Source organism: Micropterus salmoides, unplaced genomic scaffold, assembly GCF_014851395.1.
Source record: "Micropterus salmoides isolate LMB-PRFRI ecotype aquatic unplaced genomic scaffold, ASM1485139v1 Ms_hic_scaffold_15, whole genome shotgun sequence".
Taxonomy (NCBI): Eukaryota; Metazoa; Chordata; class Actinopteri; order Centrarchiformes; family Centrarchidae; genus Micropterus; species Micropterus salmoides.
Window position 1 is genome coordinate 21400517 of NW_024040596.1, and position 24028 is coordinate 21424544.

The 24028-nt window shown below is 39.2% G+C and overlaps 1 protein-coding gene across 2 annotated transcripts; it reads right to left on the bottom strand.

Annotated features, from left to right (window-relative positions):
- Nucleotides 1-145: 145 nt before the first annotated feature.
- Nucleotides 146-19589, bottom strand: si:ch211-269e2.1 (cohesin subunit SA-2). 2 transcript variants are annotated; one of them, XM_038721016.1, is made up of 32 exons: nucleotides 19432-19589; nucleotides 19049-19154; nucleotides 18883-18970; nucleotides 17972-18136; nucleotides 17335-17431; nucleotides 17143-17219; nucleotides 16969-17040; nucleotides 14681-14885; nucleotides 13684-13835; nucleotides 13503-13576; nucleotides 13276-13399; nucleotides 13075-13173; nucleotides 12012-12091; nucleotides 11822-11929; nucleotides 11610-11730; nucleotides 11382-11499; nucleotides 9276-9379; nucleotides 9097-9189; nucleotides 8870-8956; nucleotides 8043-8243; nucleotides 6509-6585; nucleotides 6317-6404; nucleotides 6136-6216; nucleotides 5360-5452; nucleotides 5092-5266; nucleotides 3334-3470; nucleotides 2351-2452; nucleotides 2117-2268; nucleotides 1894-2022; nucleotides 1620-1810; nucleotides 1455-1530; nucleotides 146-1345 (listed from the first exon to the last, which is right to left on the bottom strand). In XM_038721016.1, exons 2-32 carry the CDS (start codon nucleotides 19081-19083, stop codon nucleotides 1210-1212), a joined length of 3537 nt encoding a protein of 1178 aa, XP_038576944.1. In that variant the 5' UTR covers nucleotides 19084-19154; nucleotides 19432-19589; the 3' UTR covers nucleotides 146-1209. The 2 variants fall into 2 exon arrangements, with proteins under 2 accessions (XP_038576944.1, XP_038576945.1); XM_038721017.1 differs by lacking the exons at nucleotides 6136-6216; nucleotides 6317-6404; nucleotides 6509-6585.
- Nucleotides 19590-24028: the final 4439 nt, after the last annotated feature.

Sequence of the window (24028 nt, forward strand, 5' to 3'; positions counted from 1 at the left end):
TGTGTTGGGGATTATGCTGTACGCAAACATAAATACAAATGTTGAAAGGTAATGAAACACTTTGAAATATCCCTCTTGTAAAATGTCTTCATGGGATTTAAGTGGAACATGGTGTAAAGGTATTAATGAAAACGTTCAGCAATACTACACCTTTGTACCATTGTTTTTATTTAGCTTATTTTACAATAATAGTATGTACTCTAACCTAACCATTTCCTATAAGGAGCAATAATAGGCAGGACAATAAAGCAGAATTCTTAATGTAGTGACATAATTAGACAAATTTTGGACCTCACACTTGGCCCTCAAATGAAAGTGGTCTGCATAAAATACTCTTGACGTTAGTCTGATAATATTTGAAGAATAAGATTGTGTTATTCTTTCTTTCTCACTGTTAACAAATCACATGAAAAGACATCTCCTTCCATTCCAATACTTCCATGCCCTGTATGTGGCCCCAAGCCTGTTGGTTTCTACTGAAAAAGTTAAATCTTTATTACCTGATCCCAAATATATAATGTTTTTTAATAAGTCAGTAATTTAATAAAACAGCTGGTTGGGGTTTTCAGCTGCAAATTAATACACATTTGGTGAGCTAGTCAGTATTTACAGCAGCATGACAGTGAATATGGGATGGAGTCACAGTAAACTAAAGTGCCCATGTGTTTTTGTACTGTAGGAAAATGTCATCACATTGTTGTGTTTGTAATCCTTTCTGGGTTATGGCATTCTCGCACCCGCAGCTGGTTGTCGCTAATCAGCTGCAGGTATAAGGAGCCCTCGAGGTTGGAGGAGAGGAGTGTCGGATCATGTTGGCATCGTGTGTGCTGTGCCGTATTGTGTCACCTGCTTGACTTTCCACCCCAGGAATTCAAATTAGCTGTTAGTCCCACATCCCCTGGATGCCACCGGGACGTAACAAGGCCTTGGATACACAGGTAAAAGGGTAACTAGTTGGACAAATTCTTGTTGGTTTTAGTCTTTCCATAGGATTTATTGACAGTAAGAAAAATTTTGAATATCACTAACTTATTCTTTAAAACTATGTCCTCATATTAAACATAGTATGCTGCATTTTCAACACACCTGGACGCTTGGATGTCTGCACATCAGAACAGAGAAAGACACAAAAAAAAAGGAACGTTTGTGATGGCCAGTGAGGTCGTGGCGTCTGGACAGAAGCACCAATTCTCCACAGCTCCCTCACGTTTAAAGTTCAACGTCCACAGTGTCATCATCCGCCTCGTTGCCCGTGCTGAGGACAGATCCCTCGAAGTTCAATCTTGTTACAGGATGTTCCACAGGGACAGCAAAAGGATCCACATCATTTGATTTTTCCTGTTGGCTGAGGAGTTGAGGTGTGTTTTTAATATGGACGAGGTGAAGATTTGCTGTATATCTGTCTTTTAAAATGAATATGAATCTGAACGTGAGAAAGGATTCCTGAGCCTCACCTTGGACTGAAGCTGGACCTGTGAACTTTACCAACTTTGGAGTCAGTGGGGCTGAACAGGCAAGGGGGCTTGCTTCCTGAAAAAGAAAACACGCGATGCAGCTGGTGCTTGGTGACAATAAGGAAATGAAAGGTATGTGCTTGATTTTGGTGTTTAGTGTTATACCATCCAGTTTTTGTTTGGAGAAAGGCAAGCGATTGGGCAGGTAGGGCTTCCTGTCAGAGCTAACATAGGACACGGCGTCCTCTCCTTCAGCAACAGCCAAGAGGGAAGCACGATAGTAGATAAGCGGCTGCCAGCACTCCTGCCTGAGGTCAATTATGTGCTCTACAGTGTGCTTTTGCAGGTATGAGAACCTGCACGTACAAGAACACTTTGTTTCAAGGTAAGGACATTTAAAAGCCTGTTTGTAACCTTGTACACTGTGTGCACCACTTACACTGTTTTCTTGTCTGGTTTGAGCAGTTTACTGGAGAACTCACTGAGGATGGTCAGGTAGGAGAGGTACAATGGAGTAGGTGTTTCTGGGGTCTGACTAAACTCTTGGAACACAAACTCTATGCCATTTCTGCACATTTTAAAACACAACACACGCAGACTTTAGGTACAAAAACCCACAAAAAACGACTCCCACGTAATGAGAAACAAGAGCCTGCGCTGACCTGTGGATCATGACGACGCACTCACGAAACTTGACAAGGTCCCCGAAGGTGAGGGCGAACCGCCTGGCCAACTCTTTGATGCTGGTGAAGGTCTGGACTCCTGGCTGAGCCCTACCACCGCTCTCCTGCTCTCGCTTGAGACGAACAAAAAGCTGAGGAAAGGGGAGGAAAAACACATCAGCATCATGCAGCTCGCAGATGCCAGTTTTTAAGATATGTATGGAGCAACTATACCTGCTGCAAACAAAGCACCAGTGTACGAGCACTCTCTATCTTATCTATCTGCCTGGTCCTGTACATGGTCTCCTTGATGATGTCTCCAAAGTTGTTATAGTACTGGGGACAAAGGGGGAGAAATAATATGGGTAGTATGTAGTACATACTAGCATTAAAGGAATACAAAATACGCTCATTTACTTTCTTGCAGAGAATTGGAAGAGACTGACGCCACTCTCATGTCTGTTCATCAAATATGAGCCAGCAGTCAGGTAGCTTAGCTTAGCATTAATGACTAGAAAGGGGTGTAAACAGCTAGCCTGGCTCTGTCCAAAGGTAACGAAATTCTACCAGCTCCTCTAAAGCTCACTAATAAATACATTTTATTTTAATCCATACAAAACTGTCCAAGTTCCAGTTTTATGACGGCCTATTTCTTTGTCGGGCGCAGTGACTTCCTGGAATCTTCTCTTGACCCATAACTAGTCCAGCACTCCTACTGCTCCTCATACAAACACAGCCTATACTTTACATTTTAGCTTTTGAGTGTATTAAACAAATGAGACACAACACGTTAATCAATGAGCTTTATTGTGTGTTCATAAAGAACACAAGGTGAATTTGAGAGGCAGCATGAATGCATAGACAGTCAATAGAAAGAGGCATTTGGACACTCCCACACACATTGCTAGATAGCTCACAGCTACTATCTCTACAGTCCGTTTATTGGCTGTTTGTGTCCAACACAAATGTGTTGCGCAAATGACGCAACACAGCTTTACAGGTGCTGGTAGGCTGATTTTGTCACCTTTGGACAGAGCCAGGCTAGCCATTTCCTCTGTTTCCAGTCTTTGTGCTAAGCTAAGCTAACCAGCTGCTGGCTATAGCTTCATATTTACCTTACAGTCATGATCAATCTTCTCATTTAACTTTTGGCAGGAAAGCTAATAAGCATAGTCCCCAAAATGTCAAACTATTCCTTTAAAGGAGTTAACCTTTACCTTCATGTAGTACATGAAGACCTCAGCTGCCATGCTCATCTCCAGCACCCCATGCACTATCAGCTTGCAGTAGGCAGCGAGCAGGTTTCTACGTTTGTGCAGGTCCTCCAGCCTCTCCACTTCAGAGTTTTCACTGACTGAGGGAGCCAGATGGAGTTGAAGCGTGGGGTTGTGCGATGTGAAGTGGTCGAGAACGAGAGAAGGGGAAGGGGGTGAAGTAAGAAGAGTGATTAATCATGAGAAATCATATAACAGAAAGAAAAGAACAAAGCAGAGGCGGGAAAGAGTGCTTTACTTAGTTTCAGAACAATGGCTTTAGCAGGTGGAAATCAAAGATAACATAAGACTAGAGTTATGGTTGTGACACCATGTGGCTTCAATCTTTCACAAGGCTAATAAAATAGGCTCCGAGGTGAGCCAGAGTTAATGGAATTTTCTCACGGAAAGAGATTGCCCTGATTTTATGATTTAACTCAGTGCCTTTGCCCTCCGAGTGATCTCTGATCCAGCAGCTAATAGAAAACACTGTCTATATAACAAAACCATTACCAGGCATATCCAATAAAACAATAGCTTTTCATTACATGTTCAAAAACCAATAATCCTGTATTGTATTTGGTTGAACATTTAAGAGATTCCCACCAGGGCAGCTATTGACGTCTCTGGACTATCCCATATTTGGACGCAATATGGCTCTGAGAGTAGAAGCTATTGTAAAGATAATGAAATATTTTAGTTACAGTCAGTCATGAATTAATTAATAACTTTACCTGCAGGACTTTATAAAGTGTATTTCAAACATGTCAATCTTGTTTTGCCCGTTTCAGAACAGACGGGAACATACTGCCGCCATCAATTTACAAGCTGCATCTCTTTGCATAACAAAGTCTTAACATCCTTTCATACAAATTAGTCAAGCCACTTTCAGTCTGAGGATATTAACAGGGCTTCCTTTGTAATTGAGGGTCAACTGTCAGGTCAGGTTGGAAATCAGACCCCATTTACAGTCAGCGAGCAGCTCTGCAGTGAGTTATTAAGCCATGTGTGGCCATGCATTTAACATCTGCATGTTTTTACCACGGGGAGCTGCTGCACTGAATCATTGCCTCTCTCAGAGCACCGAGAGGCCCGAGAAAAGATGCTGCGCTGCGACAGAGTGAGAGTGCCATCTGCTGTTTAGGACTGCAATGTGTTTACTCCTGGGTGTCCCACACACTGCCTGGGTACATGGATGTCAAACACACCACTACGAGAGCTGTGTGAGAGTGCAGTGGTGGAAAGTAATTAAGTACATTTATTCAAGTAGTTTACTGACGTACAATTTTTAGGTACTTGAGTATTTTCACTTTCTGCTACTTTATACTTCTACACTGCATGTCAGAGAAAAATACTGAACTTTTTATGCCGATACATTTAACAGCTGGAGTAACTTGCTACTTTTAAGATTCACTTAAAGTCCAGTCTCGGAAGGTTTTTAAGTTTCCACATCACACTTGTGTAGCCTAGCGACATGCGATATAACAAAATCCTGCACATATGTCCAAGAGTTAAACTGAGATTTAGCACAGTGACAACAGAGAAACCTTCCTCCTTCAGCAGATGAGTGTGAAAACAATCTTCTAGTTCTAATCAAACTCTGCACGAACATCATTCTGCAAAGTGAAGTTTAAACAGCCAAGTGAAGGAACAAAAAGTAAAACATATGTGCACATAGGTTAAGTAAACGAAAAAAATGATTCACATAAATTGAGGTCTCACCACTGCTCTGGCTGTCACAGTCTGCTCCAACAAAGACATGCATGCATACAAACGTCCACAGCGCCCTCTGCAGTTTGGGACTGGGTGTGTAAAGCAGTGGACCAAACGAGGTGGGATCCCACACGTGTAGCTGGTAGGAATGAGCCGTCAGAACGTCACAGACACCCAGAAAAGCCTAATATGGAAAAATGAGAGGACTTCAGAAATGCTAGAAGAGTAAACGGTGGCATTAATTGATCAAAACCTCAGTGTATGCTTCCCGTCTTACCTGCTGCCGCACACTGTGGTCAGAGTGGGAGAGACAGTTATGGCCCCTCTCACAGAAGAGACGCAGCTGGAGTCTCTGGACTACAGCTTTATCCTAAAACACACACACACACACTGTAAAGTGACAATAGAGCAGCATTCTGCCTGTAAATCTGTAAATGTAATGTACAAGCTTTGAAAGGGGAACATGGAGGCTAGTATTGTGCAGATATTCTTCAGAAATAATGGCCCTTAATATGAGCCGCTGTAGAAGTACAATCCCCCATAAAAACTCTGTTGGTGCACTTTGCACATCGACACACATTATCCTCTTGTTCATTACTCATCTCCTCATCTCTTTATTTGACAGTGTGTCGTCTGCGTCACCCGTTTTTTTGTCTATTTAATATTTTCTTTATCCATTAAGAAAGGGCTGCAACTAATTGTTTTCCTAATCTACTGATTATTTTATTGATTAACCGATAGACTACATTAGGTCAGCAATTAATAGAGGTGCTTATACAATCACACAAGTGACTTTTTTTTTTTTACAACTATAGTAAAAACATCAACATTATCTCTTTTCTAGACATTAACAAATGATTAATGTTTGCTCACCTGACACAGTTTTACATGGTATTTGTTTTAATTATATTTAGATAGAGATAATAGAGAAAGAACATGGACAGGACATCTTCAATTCTGCTTTTCATTCAAATTTCTTATTGTCCTATTCCTAACTCGTACTCGTTAAAAGCATCATCTTAGCGAGGGAAAAGTAAAGCAGATGTAACTCACTCTGGAGGTTAGAGTTTCACTACTTGTGTTGAGAGACCACAGCATGGAGTAACACAGACACTGAAGCACTTCCAGCAGGATCTTCAGACAAAGAAATGAAGAGAGAACGAGCCCGAGCTTTTAAATAAGTCCAAAAAACCTTGATTTTAAAGAAGCTAAAATATCAGGGCAGTATTGGTACCTCCAGCGGTGCTCCTCCCTGGCTGCTCTCCACTGACAGGAGAGGAGACAACAGCTCAAACAGGTTCCACCGCAGGAGGTCATGACAGCTAACAAAACATGAAGAGAAAAAGGTATGTACAGCCAATAAATACAAATTGCTGGCAGAATATTGTGGGCTCAAACTTCATCTTGAATGGCTCTCAAATCTCACTTGTGGAAAGCTCTGAGTTTCTTCAGTGTGGCTAAAATGTCAGCAGTTTTCTCCTCATCAGCAAAGAAACTGTCCCCCTACCACAGAGAAATAGGATATAAGTCACCTTGCGAAGTAAGAATTTTTGCATTCTTTGCATGCAACTGTTCCCAACCTTCTTTCTCTCATGACCTCTTAGATCAAAGCAATGTCTACTAACGTTAGTGACCAATCATCACTGTATTTGGCCTTTAGTGTGAACGTCATTATGAGCGGTTCAACCAAGGATTGATTTTTTTTTCGCAGATTGTTTAATTTAAAAATGTTTTTAGAGGTCTGAAGAAGTGAACGTATGTAGTATTTCATACCCCAAATAAAGAGAGAAATCTAAAATATAACATTATTTTGCAGTGTTTTCTAATTTAATAATTATAATAATAATAATAATCTGCTCCGCCATAGTTTCAAATGAACCGAAAATATTTTTACACATCTCATAATAACATTTCAGACCTCTAACGTTAAAGTTGTGTTTTTTGGGCGCTGCTGTGAGCTCGCACGCTAGCCGCCATTAAGCTAGCCGCGCCTAAATTTGGAGTGCACACGTATTCAAGCCTTTATGGTAAGTGAAGCGGCCCAGAACGATCTGACAGGCCGCTTCAGTGATTTTCTCTCTTCACAAAGACAAGTGTTGCAGTGTGAGAGTCCTACCTGAAGAGAGGCTGTGAAGTCTTGTTGCGCAATACGAGAACCACATACAACATTTATCAAACTGGGTCGGACTCATAGATTGTATATAAAAAGGTCGGACTGGATGAATTTAGCGCGAGGACACACATGTGACAACGTCCGGTTTTCAAAATAAGGCGTCTGTACAGGATGGAAATAAGATTAATTGGATTATATTCACAGAAAGTATAAAACATATTACATGTGTCCATTAAAAGTAAAACAATAAAATGTTAGGGAAATTACTTATTCTGTTTTCTATTCTTTGATTTAGGGTTTCTGGAAAAACTAAATTAAATACATTTGTTGACTTGTGTTGCTGTTTCATCACCATTTATAGCTCTAAAATGGGTTTATGATTAAATAGTTTATTAGAGCACAACATTGTTTACAAGCGTACAAAGTTCTTCTTAGATAGCCTCTTAATTTTGCACCAAATTAATGTATTTAACTTTAAAATGTACAAAATTTTCTAACGGGTGAGCATGCACCAAGGCCCACCCACCATAGTCTCTTAAAATCCTGTGGGAAACACTGTTTTGTGTAGTAGAAGTATCTGGTGATCCCTCTAATTTTTCTTGGGACCCTTTAGGGGTACCTGACCTCTAGGTTGGGAAACTAGCGCTGTGCATTTAGGCTCATTTTCAAATGTATGTCACAGTGAAGAGTGTTAAATTTCTTGGACACATCTATTTGTCACTTACCCAAATAAACAACTAAGAGAAAATAAAACAACCACAGGTCTAAATCCTGCATTCATGCATCAAAATGCTAGTACTGAATACTACAGAACAGTGTAACAGAACAGTGTAACAGCACCCCTTACCACGAGTGAATCGCCCAGCAGTGCTGTCAGTCGGTCCACCCAGAGCTGGACCAAGGAGTCTCTGGCAGCTCGGACCATATGGCGCCAGGCCGTCTCCTCCCCACACAGACTGAGGTACGTGCAAGCTGCAGCCTCCACAACAGCAGGGTCTGAGTGAATTTCAAGGACAGCGCTCATCTCCTCCATCAGGCGGGATACTGACTGAGGAAGAGGATGAGAACAAAGACTAGTTTTAAAATTTTGTGGCTCTACCCAACAGCTAATAATAATTTAGGCAAACAAAGACAGTATACACTACATTTTGTATAGATAAATAATTAATGTTATGATGTTTTGTTTTCAATTGATTGATATTCTTAAATCAGTTATTCATTAAAAATACCAAACATGCAGATTATAGCCACTCAGACTATTTGCTGCTAATCTCTGTTTTTATGTCTTTGCTTATTTGTTTTGCTTTTTGGATTTAACAAAACAAACAACTTCAAGATGTCACATTTTCATCATTTGGTATTGTTTTTGGAAATTTTATGGACTATATGATGTATAATCAAACGAGAAAAGAATTTGTAGATGAATCAATAATCAAAACAACAACAAAAACTGCCCAAATTAGAAAAGTTGGGATACTTTCTCTGTCCAACTTTGTGATTTTAGCTCAAATTAGCTTCATTTCACTATTAACACATCTAAAATTAAGAATTATTTACTTGGGTCAAACACTAAAGTGTTAATAGTGAAAACATTATCAATGATGAAGGGACTGTTCATTTTCATTTAATTCCTCATAATATTGTTTGTGTAAGATGGAAGGCTGAGATGCAGACCTGCGTGTTTTCAGCTTCAGGACACTTAGGGAGGAAATACTGAGGAATCTTCATCAGGGAGGCAGCAATGTCGCCGCTACTTGAAAACTGCACAAACAACATCATCAAAGAATAGACATTTTCAAATTGTTGTGCCTAGAATCTAATTCTGCAGCACAGAGATCTGAATGTTTTTAATACAGAATCAAACTGACTAATATATTGGCAATTATGTGTGGAATAAATACCTTGGACAGTAACTTAGGAATCACCACAAGGAGATGTTCAGTGAGCTTAGTACAGTCATCAATCTGAATCTTCTTTTCCCTGGCACTCATCACCTGAAACATTAAGACTTGTTTAGCAAAATATTAGAGATTCATGTGTCACCAGAAATGTCTCAGCTGGGGATGGATCTCCCACTAACCTTCTTTGCTCCGCTCCTTCCTGCCAGCACTGGTCCCTCTGAGGCCTGACGCACCGACGCAACCAGGATCTCCACAAGCACAGCTTGTTCTGCCTGAGTGAGACCTAAAAACACACACACAAACACACACACAATAATGACTGCTGTAGAATTAATGCATGTGACATGCTCTCTACAGAGATCCTTTTCCATAATGTTGTTAGACACTTAAAATACCCATCTGAGCCTGACAGTGGCAAAAACAAGCACTTTAGAGGACATATTGCCCTGTCTCGCTGCTGCCAACTGCAGAGCACTTGCCCAATACTGGACTAATTTCAACAAATGTTGTCCTAATTAGTCTCATAGACATAAAAATATGGGAAAATAGGATCCAGTTCGAAAAATACCAATGTTACCCTTTACAGACACTATTAAAAAAATATTTTAGTAAACAAATAAAGCTAGGTTCAGCAGCTTTGGAGAAACTAGCAAGAGACTTTTCCGATTTTATAAGTATCCCACTGAAAAAATCCCACCCCCTCCCTTCGAGCTTCCTTCCAAAGCCACTCCCCCAAAAAACATTTGGATAATGAGTGCAAGGGGAGCGTGCGCACAGGTAGGTATACAGGTGGGTAAGCGAGCCAGTCATTTCATTCGGTCTGTGCTAATTAAAGTCTTGCGACAGCCACATACCATATTTCTTTAATTTTTGTGTCAGTTGTTAGATTTATTGATTGCTATTGATAGATGTAAAGAGAATTTCAACAAATGCAACAAAAAATGCTTCTGAAATAAATTGCCTACCCCAGCTTTAAATTAAATTTTAAAAAGCTAGATTTGTTTAAAATGTTTTTTTAAAATGTAAACAAATTCATTTTTCATTAAATGGTGGCGTGCTCTGTTCTTTTTCACATCTAGGGCATCATAATAATATTCACAAATATGCTTAAGTCCTAAATAGGCACCAGGGGCCGTCTTACAGGAAGTTCCTATCTTAAGTTAAGATAGGAAGAGTCAAAGATAGATAAGATTTTTCTCAATTTGGTATTACAGAAGCAAATCCTAACTAACTTTAGGAATCCTATCTTATTTTACTTCATCTTATCTTATCTCAGGTTAGGAAATCCTAAATACTCAATCCAACATCGGTTATCAACTTTTTTGTCTGTTACCTAGCAACCGATGCCACTTTTCTCATCTCCCGATCTAAACGGCTTTTAATCGCTGTTTTTTGGGGGGGTTTAATGAAACAAACTGAAAAATGGAGCAGAAACAACAACTATCACTGGACTTAAACTCAGATGACTTAGAGGTGTCCGCCAAGAAAACCAAATTCACGTAACACTTATCTGGGGAGATTAAAGATAGAGAGTGGGCTAAAATTGCGGACACAGTCTCCGCCCCATATCAGGCATCCAGCGGAGCGTTGATGCTGTCAAAAAGAAAATAAGTCCATTGACAAGTGATACAAAGAGAAATTTAACAATCTCTTTCTATCAAAGACTTGAATTAGGATCATTTTGTTACATTAAGCCTTTACATGATGTTATATAATGAGACATTATCTAGCGTTACACTAGCCTACAGCCTTTCCACTAACGAGTGTTTTGTCATCAAACACATCGGTAGAATCAATTAAGTTCCACCTGTTGACATTTTGTTGATCTTTGTAAAAGCAATAAAAGAGCACCCATGTCGATTAAACGAGTTAACAAACACTACCTGGTGGAAAAGTAAAAGTTAGGACAGCTTAACAGTTCTCCTAAAGATAGGAGAGTTTATTTAAGATTTTCCGAAGTTGGATAATTCTGTAATACACTTTTCCTGTCTAAAGTTAGGAAAGGAACATTGACTTAGGAACTGTTAATCTGTAATGGCCTTTTTCCTAAATCAGTTCCTAACCGTTATGACCATGGTTACAAAGCAGTTAGGATAGGGTCTGCCGGTTATGAAGTTTCTGTAAAACGGCACCAGATCTAAAGAAATTCCTCTGGATATCCATTTTCAAATTTCCATCAAAACAACAAAGTTATTTTTCAAACTAATCCTTCGATGGTCTAAGAATTTTAAGGATACTTCAAATCACTTCTGCCTACTCCACCACAAATATCACATCACAGTTACCTGGACTGTGTGGGGAAGGATCCTGCAGCAGTATAGATGTGAGTGTGGACCAGTCCTTCAGCAGGGCTCCACCACAATCCCACAGACTGTCCACTAGGTACACCACATGCTTGTGCAGCTGAAAGCATATGCAGAGACTCGTGTTAGTCCTATGTCATGGAAGACGACACATAGCATCATGATCTGGTTATAAAGAGCCTTGAATTGAACCAGCAGGTGTATTTTCACCTCAGACTCCTGGTAGAACTGCAGTAGAGCCTTCAGCATGGCAAGGGTTTGTTGTTTATGTGCCTCCTCCTCATTTATTTGGTCCTGAGTATCAGATGCAGGGGCTACAGTGTTGAGAAGCCTGACAGAGACCAAAAATACCCAGGCAAACATTAATTAACAGCTTGTTTTGTTTTTTTTGTTTCTTTTTAAAGTGATGCAGGTCAACGTACCTTGAGAAGAGAAGCTCCCCTGCAGTGGCCGCAAGAGGGCGCTGTGAAGAGAAAACAAACTGGAGGAGCTGCTTGTAGTCCTCCGGGCTGAGCACATCGTCGGATGTTCTGAGGGGTCAGAAAGAGTTTGATGTAGGAAAATATTTATAAAATGAATCTAATATATTCATTATAAAATATATTGACTGACTTGGAGATGAGGAGCAGTAGTTTCATGGTCTGCACTGCCACTTCATTGTCCTTATCCAGGGTCATGGAGATCATCCGGTCCTGGAACAGTATCATGCATGAGAGCACACATTTATACAAACATGTCCGTGTAATTGTGCATTAATCATACTTTTGATCGTAACATTGAATCAACTCTGTGGAATGTGAAAAGGTTGTTTGTAGTTTCATTTGTAATGCCCGAAAAACACTGACTTCTCCTCAGAGCTTTTTAGCCTGTTTTTGTTGAGGTTTTTACAGGCTGCAAATTTTTGTCTCATCAACCGTATTTCCAGCTGCAAAAGACTGATTTTTGGCCACTTCGGACAATTTGTAAATACAACATTGATATATCATCACCTTTGATATGGCAAACTTAACATAACAGTTGCTTATTTACACATCCAGCAGTTACAGAGTGACGTTATCGTTCATTGGGAGTCGTGTTTCAGAACATAGGTCTAATTTTCACTCTCTTTAAGCTGTTTGGTATCTACCAGCTCCTGAGAGAAATATCTGTTTTTTTCACCAGCTAGTCACCGACTCTTTCTGTCTGACGTCTGGTGCTAAGCAGGTAGTGTACAGTGGGTTTTTAGAGCTTATTCACTGAAAACTGCTGCATGCTGTGACTGAAAATGACGCTATGAGAGCAGAGAGAGTGAACCACAACAGTAAAGTATTGGGCCAGACAGATGAGCTTAAACTCGCTATAAAGCCGACCCCTTTCACAGTCACATTGCTTTCAGAATGTGTGTGTGTGTTGAAACACTGCCATGAGAATTTTGATTAAATCCGCTTCAAGATTCATTTAGTAGCTAAAGAGCTGGATATTTTTTTCAGGAATTGTTGGAGACCAAAACAGAACTAAAAGAGACAGTAAATATTGGAGCTGAAACACGACTCCAAACTGTTGCTCTGTGTCTGCTGATTGTATGGGGCATAAACTGTTGATTTTTGATGGCTGTAAACCTGTCAACTTATTTTTATGTTTTTCTGCCCCCTAGTGGCCATATAGCATTTATGCAGCGTTAAGCAGAATCGTTTACCTTGAAGCGGCTGGTGAACAGGTCCAGTTTAGGGAGTAGCAGAGGATCTCCATACAAATCCTGTAGACCTAACACACACTTGAGACGCACATCTGGTATCTGAAAGATGATGTGCAGGTCAGTGCAGAGACAGTTTGTATGTACAGTATATTTTTTATGTTATGTCACACTATGATACATTACATGTTTGCTGTTGTTTACCTTGTCGTGCATCATCCAGCCAATGTATTTGAGGTAGCTATCATTGAGAAATACAGAACTGTAGAGCTTCATCCACAAACCCAACTCCTCCATGCAGATAGAGCGGATTTCTGGAAGCACATCGCTGCATGGACACACACCCCAAATCAGCTCCACACTAAATTAGATGATTGTTTAACACACATTGAAAGCTATGCTCATATCAACAATGCCAGAGAAACCTTTACCGATATCGTTTCAGAAAAACTCCTTTGAAGATGACGTCCATCATGCTCTCTATCTCCGTCCTCTTCTCCTGCAGCTTGAAGAGCATGTGAAAAGGCATACTATGAGTCAGAAATGACTTACTCACATAGAGCAAAGATAAAGTCCCTCCTCTCTACACAGCTAAAGTGACACTGGTCCTACCTCTGTGATCTTCTTCTGTATTCTGTCCAGTTGAAGCGTGCTTTTCTGTCTCATCGTCTTTGTCTTCTGCACCTCAAACAGTTTCTGGCTGTTTTCAATTCCAACGCTCAGGCTAAGAGCCACGCCCACCAGAGAGCTCAGCAGCTTCACCGCTTATCAGGGACGTTCACATCACAACCAAAAAGGACAGATTCGTTTATTGATCAGTGGTGGAATGTAACTAGCACATTTATTCAAGTACTGCATTTAAGTACCATTTTGAGGTACTTACACTTAATACTTCTACTCCACTAAATTTCTATGGGAAATATTGTACTTTTTACTCCACTACGTTTATCTGACAGCTTTAGTTACTAGTTACTTTTCAGATTAAGATTTTACATACAAAACAATTGATATGCTTATAAAATACAATAAACTTTAAACAGACACTTTTAAATATTAAACAAGTGGTTTTCAAACCCTTTTTTGCTTGTGACTACTCATATAAAAGAAGTGTCTTGCCATATATAGAGACATTTCCTCTCTAAACTTCTCTAATGAATTTCATTTAAATAATGTTCAAATTATCAAATATTTCACTTTTAAGTCCAAAAAAAAATTATATATCAGAACTTTGTTTTTTTTCTTCTTTCCTCCCCCATTAATCATCTCAAGACCTCTCAGATTTATCTTGTGATACCTTGGAGGGACCTGAACCCTAGGTTGGGAACCATTGGACAAAACTTGCTAACTTTATATTAAGTAGCTAAAATGAGCTTAATAAATAAAATATCAGCGACAAGGGCCCTTTCTTGCAGAAAACCTACTTTTACTTTTGATACTTTAAGTATATTTAGCAAATGCTACTTTTTACTTTCACTTTAATGAAGGACCTTTACTTGTAATTGAATACTTTTAGACCCTGTACTTGTACTTGTGCTTGAGTAAAGGATCTAAATACTTGTACCACCACCGGCGTTTATGTATCTCTGTGCGTGTATTTTCTCTTCCTTACCTGCTAGCGTGCAGGTGTGTCTGAAAGCCCGTACATAGGAGTTTGACAGCTCGGTGAGCAGTGAGATGAGGGTGTTCATCAGGTAACTGTCAAATATGACGCTGTGCTGACACTGAGCCACCAGCACCGACACAAAATCTTGGAACTCTGAGTGAAACCAGCGGCCGTACGGTCCAGATTGTATCAGAGGATACTCCACACTATCCTACAGTGGGGGGGGTCACATGTAAGTATGTGCATCAACATACTGTTTTCCTGAAAGAGACAGTTTTCCAACAAGCTCAGGCCCTCATTTCAGGATCTTCAGTAAAGTGAGACTGAGACACAGACTGTATGTTAAAGGGGTTGTTCCTGCAAAACAGGATTCATGCTTCCCAAATCAACCCTGAATAAATAAAAAGGTATTGCAACATCAGTGCTGAATCCAAAATCACTTCTAGTTTGCAACCTATCACTGAATGCAAAACAGGATTCATGCTTCCCAAATCAACCCTGAATAAATAAAAAGGTATTGCAACATCAGTGCTGAATCCAAAATCACTTCTAGTTTGCAACCTATCACTGAATGCAATACTATGCTTTTGTGCTAAAGATGTGTGACAGCTATGACACAACACATCCGCAAAATAATTATGAATCAAAACTGTCCAATATGTGAAATTATTACTCACTATTAGGTGAATTATTTTGAGAAAACCTAAGTGTGTATCTCTCTCTCTCTCCCTCTCTCTCTCTCTCTCTCTCTCTCTCTCTATATATATATATATAGCCACTTTTTCAAAACTCCTCACCTAGTCTGCATTACCAACATGCATCTCGGCCAAACACTTAATCTCACCTTCAAAAGTCACTCAAACCTCAAAATAAAGTCATTCAACCAAAACACTGGCAACAATACTCACTCAGAAAGCAAACATTGTCACTCATAACACACTGACCTCAAAACAACAGGAAGCATTATGTAAATATAATGAACTTTTATCTTCAAAATGTTATTGATTTTTTTCACATAAATCAGTATTTCATCAGAGAATACAGTTGTTCTCCGTCACTTTCTCAGATCAGAATTGAAATTCTACTTGTTCAACATCATCTAGTCACTTGTGCACATGATATGTAAAGGCAATTTCTCAGTCTTCTGAGAAATTGCACATGCTTTGGCACATTTATGCAAATGATTATATACAATTGTCTGCTGTAGACATAAGTTCATTGCGTAAGTCGATACTTGCAAAATGGTTGAACATGTCATAATCTGCATTTTTTCTACATATGTCTATTAGACTTTTTTTTGTAAATGTGTCCTACAGTAAATTGATGAAGATATCTGTTGCGCTGTGAATACAGTTTTTCTCTATTTCTTAAACACATTTCTTCTTTCTTTCTCAATGACCACATGATGTAGGCATTGAGAAATGAAGGGATTTGTGTGTAGAGTTTAGGTAAATGGGTGTGCTTTTTGAAAAATGATGTTATAATTTCAAAATTTAGGTCAAAAGCCTAATTATAGTGTTTAAGCAATGGAAAAAAACTGTAAGAATCTGTGGCCAATAGACAGGAACATCAACCTGAGGGGGTGTTTCCATGTTTCCATTTCTTATTTTGTAAATGTTCCGTTGTGCTATGCAGTGCTGTAAAATAGTCTCTTTTTTTTATTTTGTGCATCACAATGACATGGTGTCAACAAAACAGTAAAAGTGTAACTGTGAATCCTATCCCAATCCAACCCCTACAATGTTTAACTCTGTACTGCACAAGGCTGCACTTTTTCTGTATGGCATAGATCAATTTCAATCTATGCCATACAGAAAAAGTGCAGCCTTGTGCATTTTCAATCATTGTCATCCACACCTCAGCTATAGTTTACATACAAGTAGTTTTGCAAATGTTAAGGATGAATCTAGAAATGTACCAAAGCGATGGAGAGAAACTGTAAGAATAGCATATTTTTTTTTGAAAGTGCTTTTAACAGATTTTGACTCAGTGTGTTAGCATCTGAAAAATGTGCTGCAGATATATAGTGTTTTGCAGGTGGTAAGGTAGCAATGAGAAGAACATACACATACACTTCTGTTTCGCTGACTGTGTGAAGAGTTTTGACAGTGTGACTTTAGTTTTGACCAACACAGGTTAGCAATTGAAAAAAACTGTAATGAAAAGATCTGATATGTTGATCACTGTTCTAAACCTGATTAAATAAATTGTGGTGCAAAAACATTACTCTAATACAGGAAGGTGAAAGATGTAAATGTTCGGACAAATCTGTTAAACAGAGAGGTACTACTGACTGTATCCATGGGCCACGTGACTGTGAGGATCCACGGGAAGGCCAGAAACTTCTTATACTGCAGACCAGTGACCTGAAAAACACACAGTCACACATACAAATTTAGTTCAAAGTATAGGAACTGATGCAACACAGAATGACACGGGAAGAAACACAGACTGAGAAGACATCGTACCTCATCCAGCTCCTCGACCATCTTACTCATGACCTCACTGTCCTCTTTGCTCTGACACATCTCTGCTGTGACCACACCTGGGGCAGACAAGGAGGGGAACATGTTGAGGGGAACTGATTTTGTGTGTGTGTGTGTGTGTGTGTATGTGTGTGTGTGTGTGTGTGTGTGTGTGTGTGTGTTGTGCCTGCTTGCCTTTGCACCCAGAGCACTGGATGAAGAAGCTGATGAGATCGAGGAGAGAAGAGTCCCTGTCCATCATATAAGCCTCAATCCAATCATCAATCACCACCTGCTCAGACATCAAAGCATCAATTATTGTATTAAGCCCAAGGTGACATCCTCAAATGTCTTGTTTTGTCCACAACCCAAAGATATTCAGTTTACTGTGACAGAGGTGTAAAGAAACCAGAAAATATTCACACTTGAGAAGCTAAAATCAAAGAAGTTGGACATTTTATCTTAAAAATAAAGGACTCAAAGCGATTAATTGATTATGAAAATAGTTGGCGATTAATTTAATAGTTGACAACTAATCGATTAATCGACTAAACATTGCAGCATTACTGGACATATCACCTTTCTGTGCCAATACAGATGCTGGGCTCATTCTTGTTGTATTATTTGCATGCAACTGCTCATTAGCTGAATATTAATGTGCATGTAAACCTACCAACAGAATGATCGATCTTTCATTAATCAAAGGTGAACTACTGTTTTCTGTGTCTCTGACACTACTTCCGAGAAGAAAAAAAACTTTGACAAATGACATAAAATAAGTGACACTGAAGTAGAAGCAAATATATCACAATTGAGGGTTAGTTAGTCTCACCTGCATGGCACTCCTGCCCATGGTGACCACCTCGAACAGGGTGACGGCCTCCACCTGCCTCCGTTTACAGTGGCTGCCTCCTGCCCTGCCAGCACTGCTGCGGCTCGCTTTGGCACGTTTGCGCTTGACATTCTCAGAGCCCTTATGTGCTCTTTTCCTTCGTCTCTGTGGGTAAATAGAGATAAGTGCTAGTAACAATTTAGCTTCACATATGGTTGAGTTTACACCAGTGTGCCACATCCTAAACAGGCCAAATACAAATTTCTGAACACTCCTCCACCTGGGCACTAACGAGCTTAGTGAGCCGTCTTTCAACACACAATTAAATGGAAGATTTAGCTTTATCAATGAGAAACATTAACAATATTGATAAATATCTGGGGCTGCAATTAATAATTATACTCATGAATTGACTAATCCCCTAAATATATTCTGTCTTGTCTGTAAAATAGTAAATTATCTGTCAAACGGTCCAAAGCCCAAAAATATTCAATTTACAATCACTTACAATAGGATGAATAAATGCAGCAACTGACTAGATTATCAAAACAGTTGTTGAATAATGTTTTACTGATCGACAATCAACTAATCATTTCAGTTCTTATAAAATCCAATCAAACCCTGCAATAGGCTTTTTTCATTGTGACTTGTCAAAGTAGGAAAAGTACATGTGTTACTAATGAGTTAAACAACAATGGCTCTGTTCTGTTCAAGTGTCCCAGTATGGTAGGACAGTGTCAAATGTCTTCTGTGAAAAAGGTCAATAGTTTTGTTATAATAAAATACACAATATCACGCAGTAGGCATCATGCATTACCTGTACTTTCCTTGTTTCATCATTCTGCTCTTCTCCCAATACACTTTTATGGAGGAAACATTGCATGCTAAATGATCAGTAGAAAAATACCTACCACCCTCTTTTGTCTGTTCTCATTCCCTGACTCATCCTCTGAATGATTGACAGCCGCAGAGGAGTTTGCCTCATCGTGAGAGTTCTTACTGGAAAGTCAAAAACATGAAATTTCAGATTACATGACTGGAAAAAGAAAATTAGCATGCAAGGACGCAAACTATTACTTCTGCCTGGACGTAGCTGTGGGCTCTGGTATCATCTCCTCCTCAGACCTTCATACGGGGCTCAGGTGTGTCTGCATCTGGAAATACAGTATGCTCCGTGTTTGGTCTGAGAAGGAGAGAAAAAAAACAGGAGATATTTCAGTTTGTGCAACCAAAATTATGGAAACTTAATCAATATCCCTGCAGCTCCACAGACAGAGGCGGTTGCCATAATATGAATATCTGGTCACCATGTCCAGTGAGACGGGGATGCAGGGTGCCAGGCTTTTTCTAAGTTACTAATAATTCCCTGAACTAGACATGTGTTGTGTTAAAATAAATGTAACAAAGATTAAAACTGACCGACTGGTACAGACAAAGACGGCGACCGCTCCTAAACTTACCGTCTTTACATTGATTCATACTTCCTTGATGTTCATTGATGTATGATTCTAAATCCAAAGGCTGTCAAATTAATACAAACTCAAATATTTACTACGAATATCCTGCTTCTTTTCCCTCAGCTCTCATAGTCAAGTTGCCGGACAGCCTAACTCATCCTGATTCGCTGACGAACCGAAATTACCTCGTGTGATTGGTGATTCTAACACGTCACTCTCACGTTTGTCCCGCCCCTGGCGGTTGTGACAGACAGAAAGCGAACTGTCGGGTTTTCTGCATACCTCAGCGCTCTGCACACATCTGCAGGAAGAGACGCGTCAGACGCACCAGACGTGAGCTAATCGATTAGTTATTACAAAGTATTGATTTTATACAGCACCAATAAACAACAATACTGCTCACAGTATTGTACCTTTAATGCTGTTAGTTTGGTTTAAAATGTTTTAACCTAGCTCTCTGGTGTATTTTAATTACCCAGGCCAGTGGTGGTTAATTCAGAAGGGAGCTGTCGTGGTATTTTCTGATTTAACGTATTGCAAGAAATTGACAGCAGGGGGCGCCATTTACTCAATTCCCCACTGTGACCCATCCACCATTGTGTCCCTGAGCAACACACTTAACACCTTGTTGCTCCAGAGGCGTGTGACCTCTGACATAGCAATTGTAAGTCACTTTGGATAAAAGTGTCACCTAAATTAATAAGTGTGTAAATGTGTAAACAATACTTACTTAATAATTCTCATTATGCAGAATGTCTGTGTTATATTATTATAAAATAGCAACTCATTCTAACTGTTTTATTTACTTACAATATATTATATATTGTATTTGAGTCTTTGGCAAGGCATTATATTCTTAACTGCTTTTTTTATTATTTTTTTATTACTAACTTTATAACTTTATACTATATACTTTATATTATATTATATACTTTATAACTAAAATCTACTAATGCACTTACTGGAACTCTGTCAGTCAGATAAATATAGGGAAGTAAACAGTATAATATTTCCCTCTGAAATGTAGTGAAGTAATGAAGAAAATAAAGCAGAAAAGGAAATATGCATGTAAAGTATCTAATTTGTACTTCAGTTCTTACGTAAATGTATTTCTTGGCAATTAAAAGTTTTAAGGTCGATTCTGATGTGTTATCAAATCTAGAAGCCCTTGAACATTAAAATCTAGTTTGTGACACTGATACTGGGCTTACATAGTCTATGTTTCTTAATTAATTTGTGGTTCATTAAGTTACCACTGTGTACTTTCCAAAATAGGTATATACCATACATAATGCACAGAGAGGAGACACAAGGAGTTAATCAGGCCCCTCAGGACCGTGCTTACAGGCCTATCAGCCACAATTGAGGGCCAAAAGTGTCAAATACAGGTGAAACCTCGAAAAATTAGCATATTGTGCAAAAGTTCATTTATTTCTGTTATTCAACTTAAATGTGAAACTAACAGACTCATTACATGCAAAGTGAAATATTTCAAACCTTTATTTGATATGATTTCAATGATTATGGCTTACAGCTTATAAGACCCCCAAATTCAAAATCTCAGAAAATTAGAATATTGTGAAAAGCTTCAGTATTGTAGGCTCAAAGTGTCACACTCTAATCAGCTAATTAATCCAAAACACCTGCAAAGGGTTCCTGAGCCTTTAATTGGTCTCTCAGTCTGGGTCAGTTGAATTCACATTCATGGGGAAGACTGCTGAGCTGAGAGTGCAGAAAACCATCATTGACACCCTCCACAAGGAGGGAAAGCCTCAAAAGGTAATTGCAAAAGAAGTTGGATGTTCTCAAAGTGCTGTATCAAGGCACATTAATAGAAAGTTAAGTGGAAGGGAAAATTGTGGAAGAAAAAGGTGCTCTGTAGCTCCAGACCGTAGCTTGGAGAGGATTGTCAGGTAAAGGCCATTCAAATGTGTGGGGGAACTTCACAAGGAGTGGACTGAGGCTGGAGTTACTGCATCAAGAGCCACCACACACAGACGGGTCCTGGACATGGGCTTCAAATGTCGTATTCCTCTAGTCAAGCCGCTCCTGAACAACAAACAACGTCGGAAGCGTCTTACCTGGGCTAAAGAAAAAAGGGCCCAAACCAAGTACTGAGTACATATGCATGATTACACTTTTCAGAGGGCTGACATTTCTGTATTTAAAATCTGTATTTATTCAAAATGATTTCATCTAATTTTCTGAGATTTTGAATTTGAGGTTTTCATAAGCTGTATGCAATAATAATTGAAATTATATCAAATAAAGGCTTGAAATATCTCACTTTGCATGTAATGAGTCTATATAATATATTAGTTTCACCTTTTAAGTTGAATTACTGAAATAAATGAACTTTTGCACAATATGCAAAATTTTTGAGTTTCACTTGTAGATGTTTTAGTAGAACATGACATAAAATGTGGGTTACACTTTTTTTTTAATTAAGAACTTTTTGTTCATTATAGTTATGAAATCACAATTTGATTAAACATTGATTTATTTGGGAATATGCACCATAAAGACTATAAAAACAAAGGCCTTAAAACTTAACTTGGGTTCCCTCTACAAATGGGGCAGATTAGGTAACTTAAGTTTATACTGTACAAATTTATCTAAATCTTGATTTGTGCACAAAACCAAATTACATCATCTTTTTCCCAGCTGAGGCCGGTCCTTTTGACATACTGGTACTTTACTTGAGTGTATCCATTTTATTCTACTTTATACTTCTCCATTACATTTCAGAGGGAAATACTGTACTGTTTAGTACATGTATTTGACAGTTATAGTTACTAGTTACTTTTTACATAAAAAAAAAAAAAACTGATATGATGCAGTAATATACACTCACCTAAAGGATTATAAGGAACACCTGTTCAATTTCTCATTAATGCAATTATCTAATCAACCAATCACATGGCAGTTGCTTCAATGCATTTAGGGGTGTGGTCCTGGTCAAGACAAGCTCCTGAACTCCAAACTGAATGTCAGAATGGTAAAGAAAGGTGATTTAAGCAATTTTGAGCATGGCATGGTTTTTGGTGCCAGACGGGCCGGTCTGAGTATTTCACAATCTGCTCAGTTACTGGGATTTTCACGCACAACCATTTCTAGGGTTTACAAAGAATGGTGTGAAAAGGGAAAAACATCCAGTATGCGGCAGTCCTGTGGGCGAAAATGCCTTGTTGATGCTAGAGGTCAGAGGAGAATGGGCCGACCGATTCAAGCTGATAGAAGAGCAACTTTGACTGAAATAACCACTCGTTACAACCGAGGTATGCAGCAAAGCATTTGTGAAGCCACAACACGCACAACCTTGAGGCGGATGGGCTACAACAGCAGAAGACCCCACCGGGTACCACTCATCTCCACTACAAATAGGAAAAAGAGGCTACAATTTGCAAGAGCTCACCAAAATTGGACAGTTGAAGACTGGAAAAATGTTGCCTGGTCTGATGAGTCTCGATTTCTGTTGAGACATTCAGATGGTAGAGTAAACAGAATGAGAACATGGATCCATCATGCCTTGTTACCACTGTGCAGGCTGCTGGTGGTGGTGTAATGGTGTGCGGGATGTTTTCTTGGCACACTTTAGGCCCCTTAGTGCCAATTGGGCCTCGTTTAAATGCCACGGCCTACCTGAGCATTGTTTCTGACCATGTCCATCCCTTTATGGCCACCATGTACCCATCCTCTGATGGCTACTTCCAGCAGGATAATGCACCATGTCACAAAGCTCGAATCATTTCAAATTGGTTTCTTGAACATGACAATGAGTTCACTGTACTAAAATGGCCCCCACAGTCACCAGATCTCAACCCAATAGAGCATCTTTGGGATGTGGTGGAACGGGAGCTTCGTGCCCTGGATGTGCATCCCACAAATCTCCATCAACTGCAAGATGCTATCCTATCAATATGGGCCAACATTTCTAAAGAATGCTTTCAGCACCTTGTTGAATCAATGCCACGTAGAATTAAGGCAGTTCTGAAGGCGAAAGGGGGTCAAACACAGTATTAGTATGGTGTTCCTAATAATCCTTTAGGTGAGTGTACTTCTTAATTATTAATTAATTAATAGAAGTATACAAAGTGCCTAAAATTGGGTCCACATTGATGAATTACATTCGTTAGTGATAAAAACAGAATAATATTATATTCTGTAATAATGTAACACTGTGAAAGGAGCCATTCTGCATAATATGTACTTTGATTTTAAAAGTACCTTTTGCTTAAAATACTTTTAATTCAATACTTGTACTTGTAATGTAGTATTTTTAGACCATGGTATTTCTGCTTTCACTTAAGTAAAGGATCTGAGTACTTCTTTCACTACTGGCGTTCACTGATTTGACAACTAGCCTAAATCTCTGTGAATCCAGTGCTCTTTTAACTTAACATTTCATTTTTTATTATACCACAACATTTATTGGAAATGTGTCTAGTTTGCTGCATTGTTGTGTTCCTACACACATTGTGAGGGCAGAGGAGCCTTTGCAAGTAATTACACCCGTTAAAGGTGGGTTAGGCGATTCGGGAGAAATCCTACACCATGACATATACCATCATATAGAGCAAACGACGACACAGCAAGATAA

Coding starts and splice junctions, on each gene's coding strand:
- si:ch211-269e2.1 (XM_038721016.1), bottom strand. CDS start 19,083: ATGATACCAGAGCCCACAGCTACGTCCAGGCAGAA. Junction 11,500..11,609: donor AGTTCTACCAGGAGTCTGAG/GTGAAAATACAC, acceptor ATATGCTTTCAG/CTGCACAAGCATGTGGTGTA. Junction 1,531..1,619: donor CTCCAAACAAAAACTGGATG/GTATAACACTAA, acceptor TTTCTTTTTCAG/GAAGCAAGCCCCCTTGCCTG.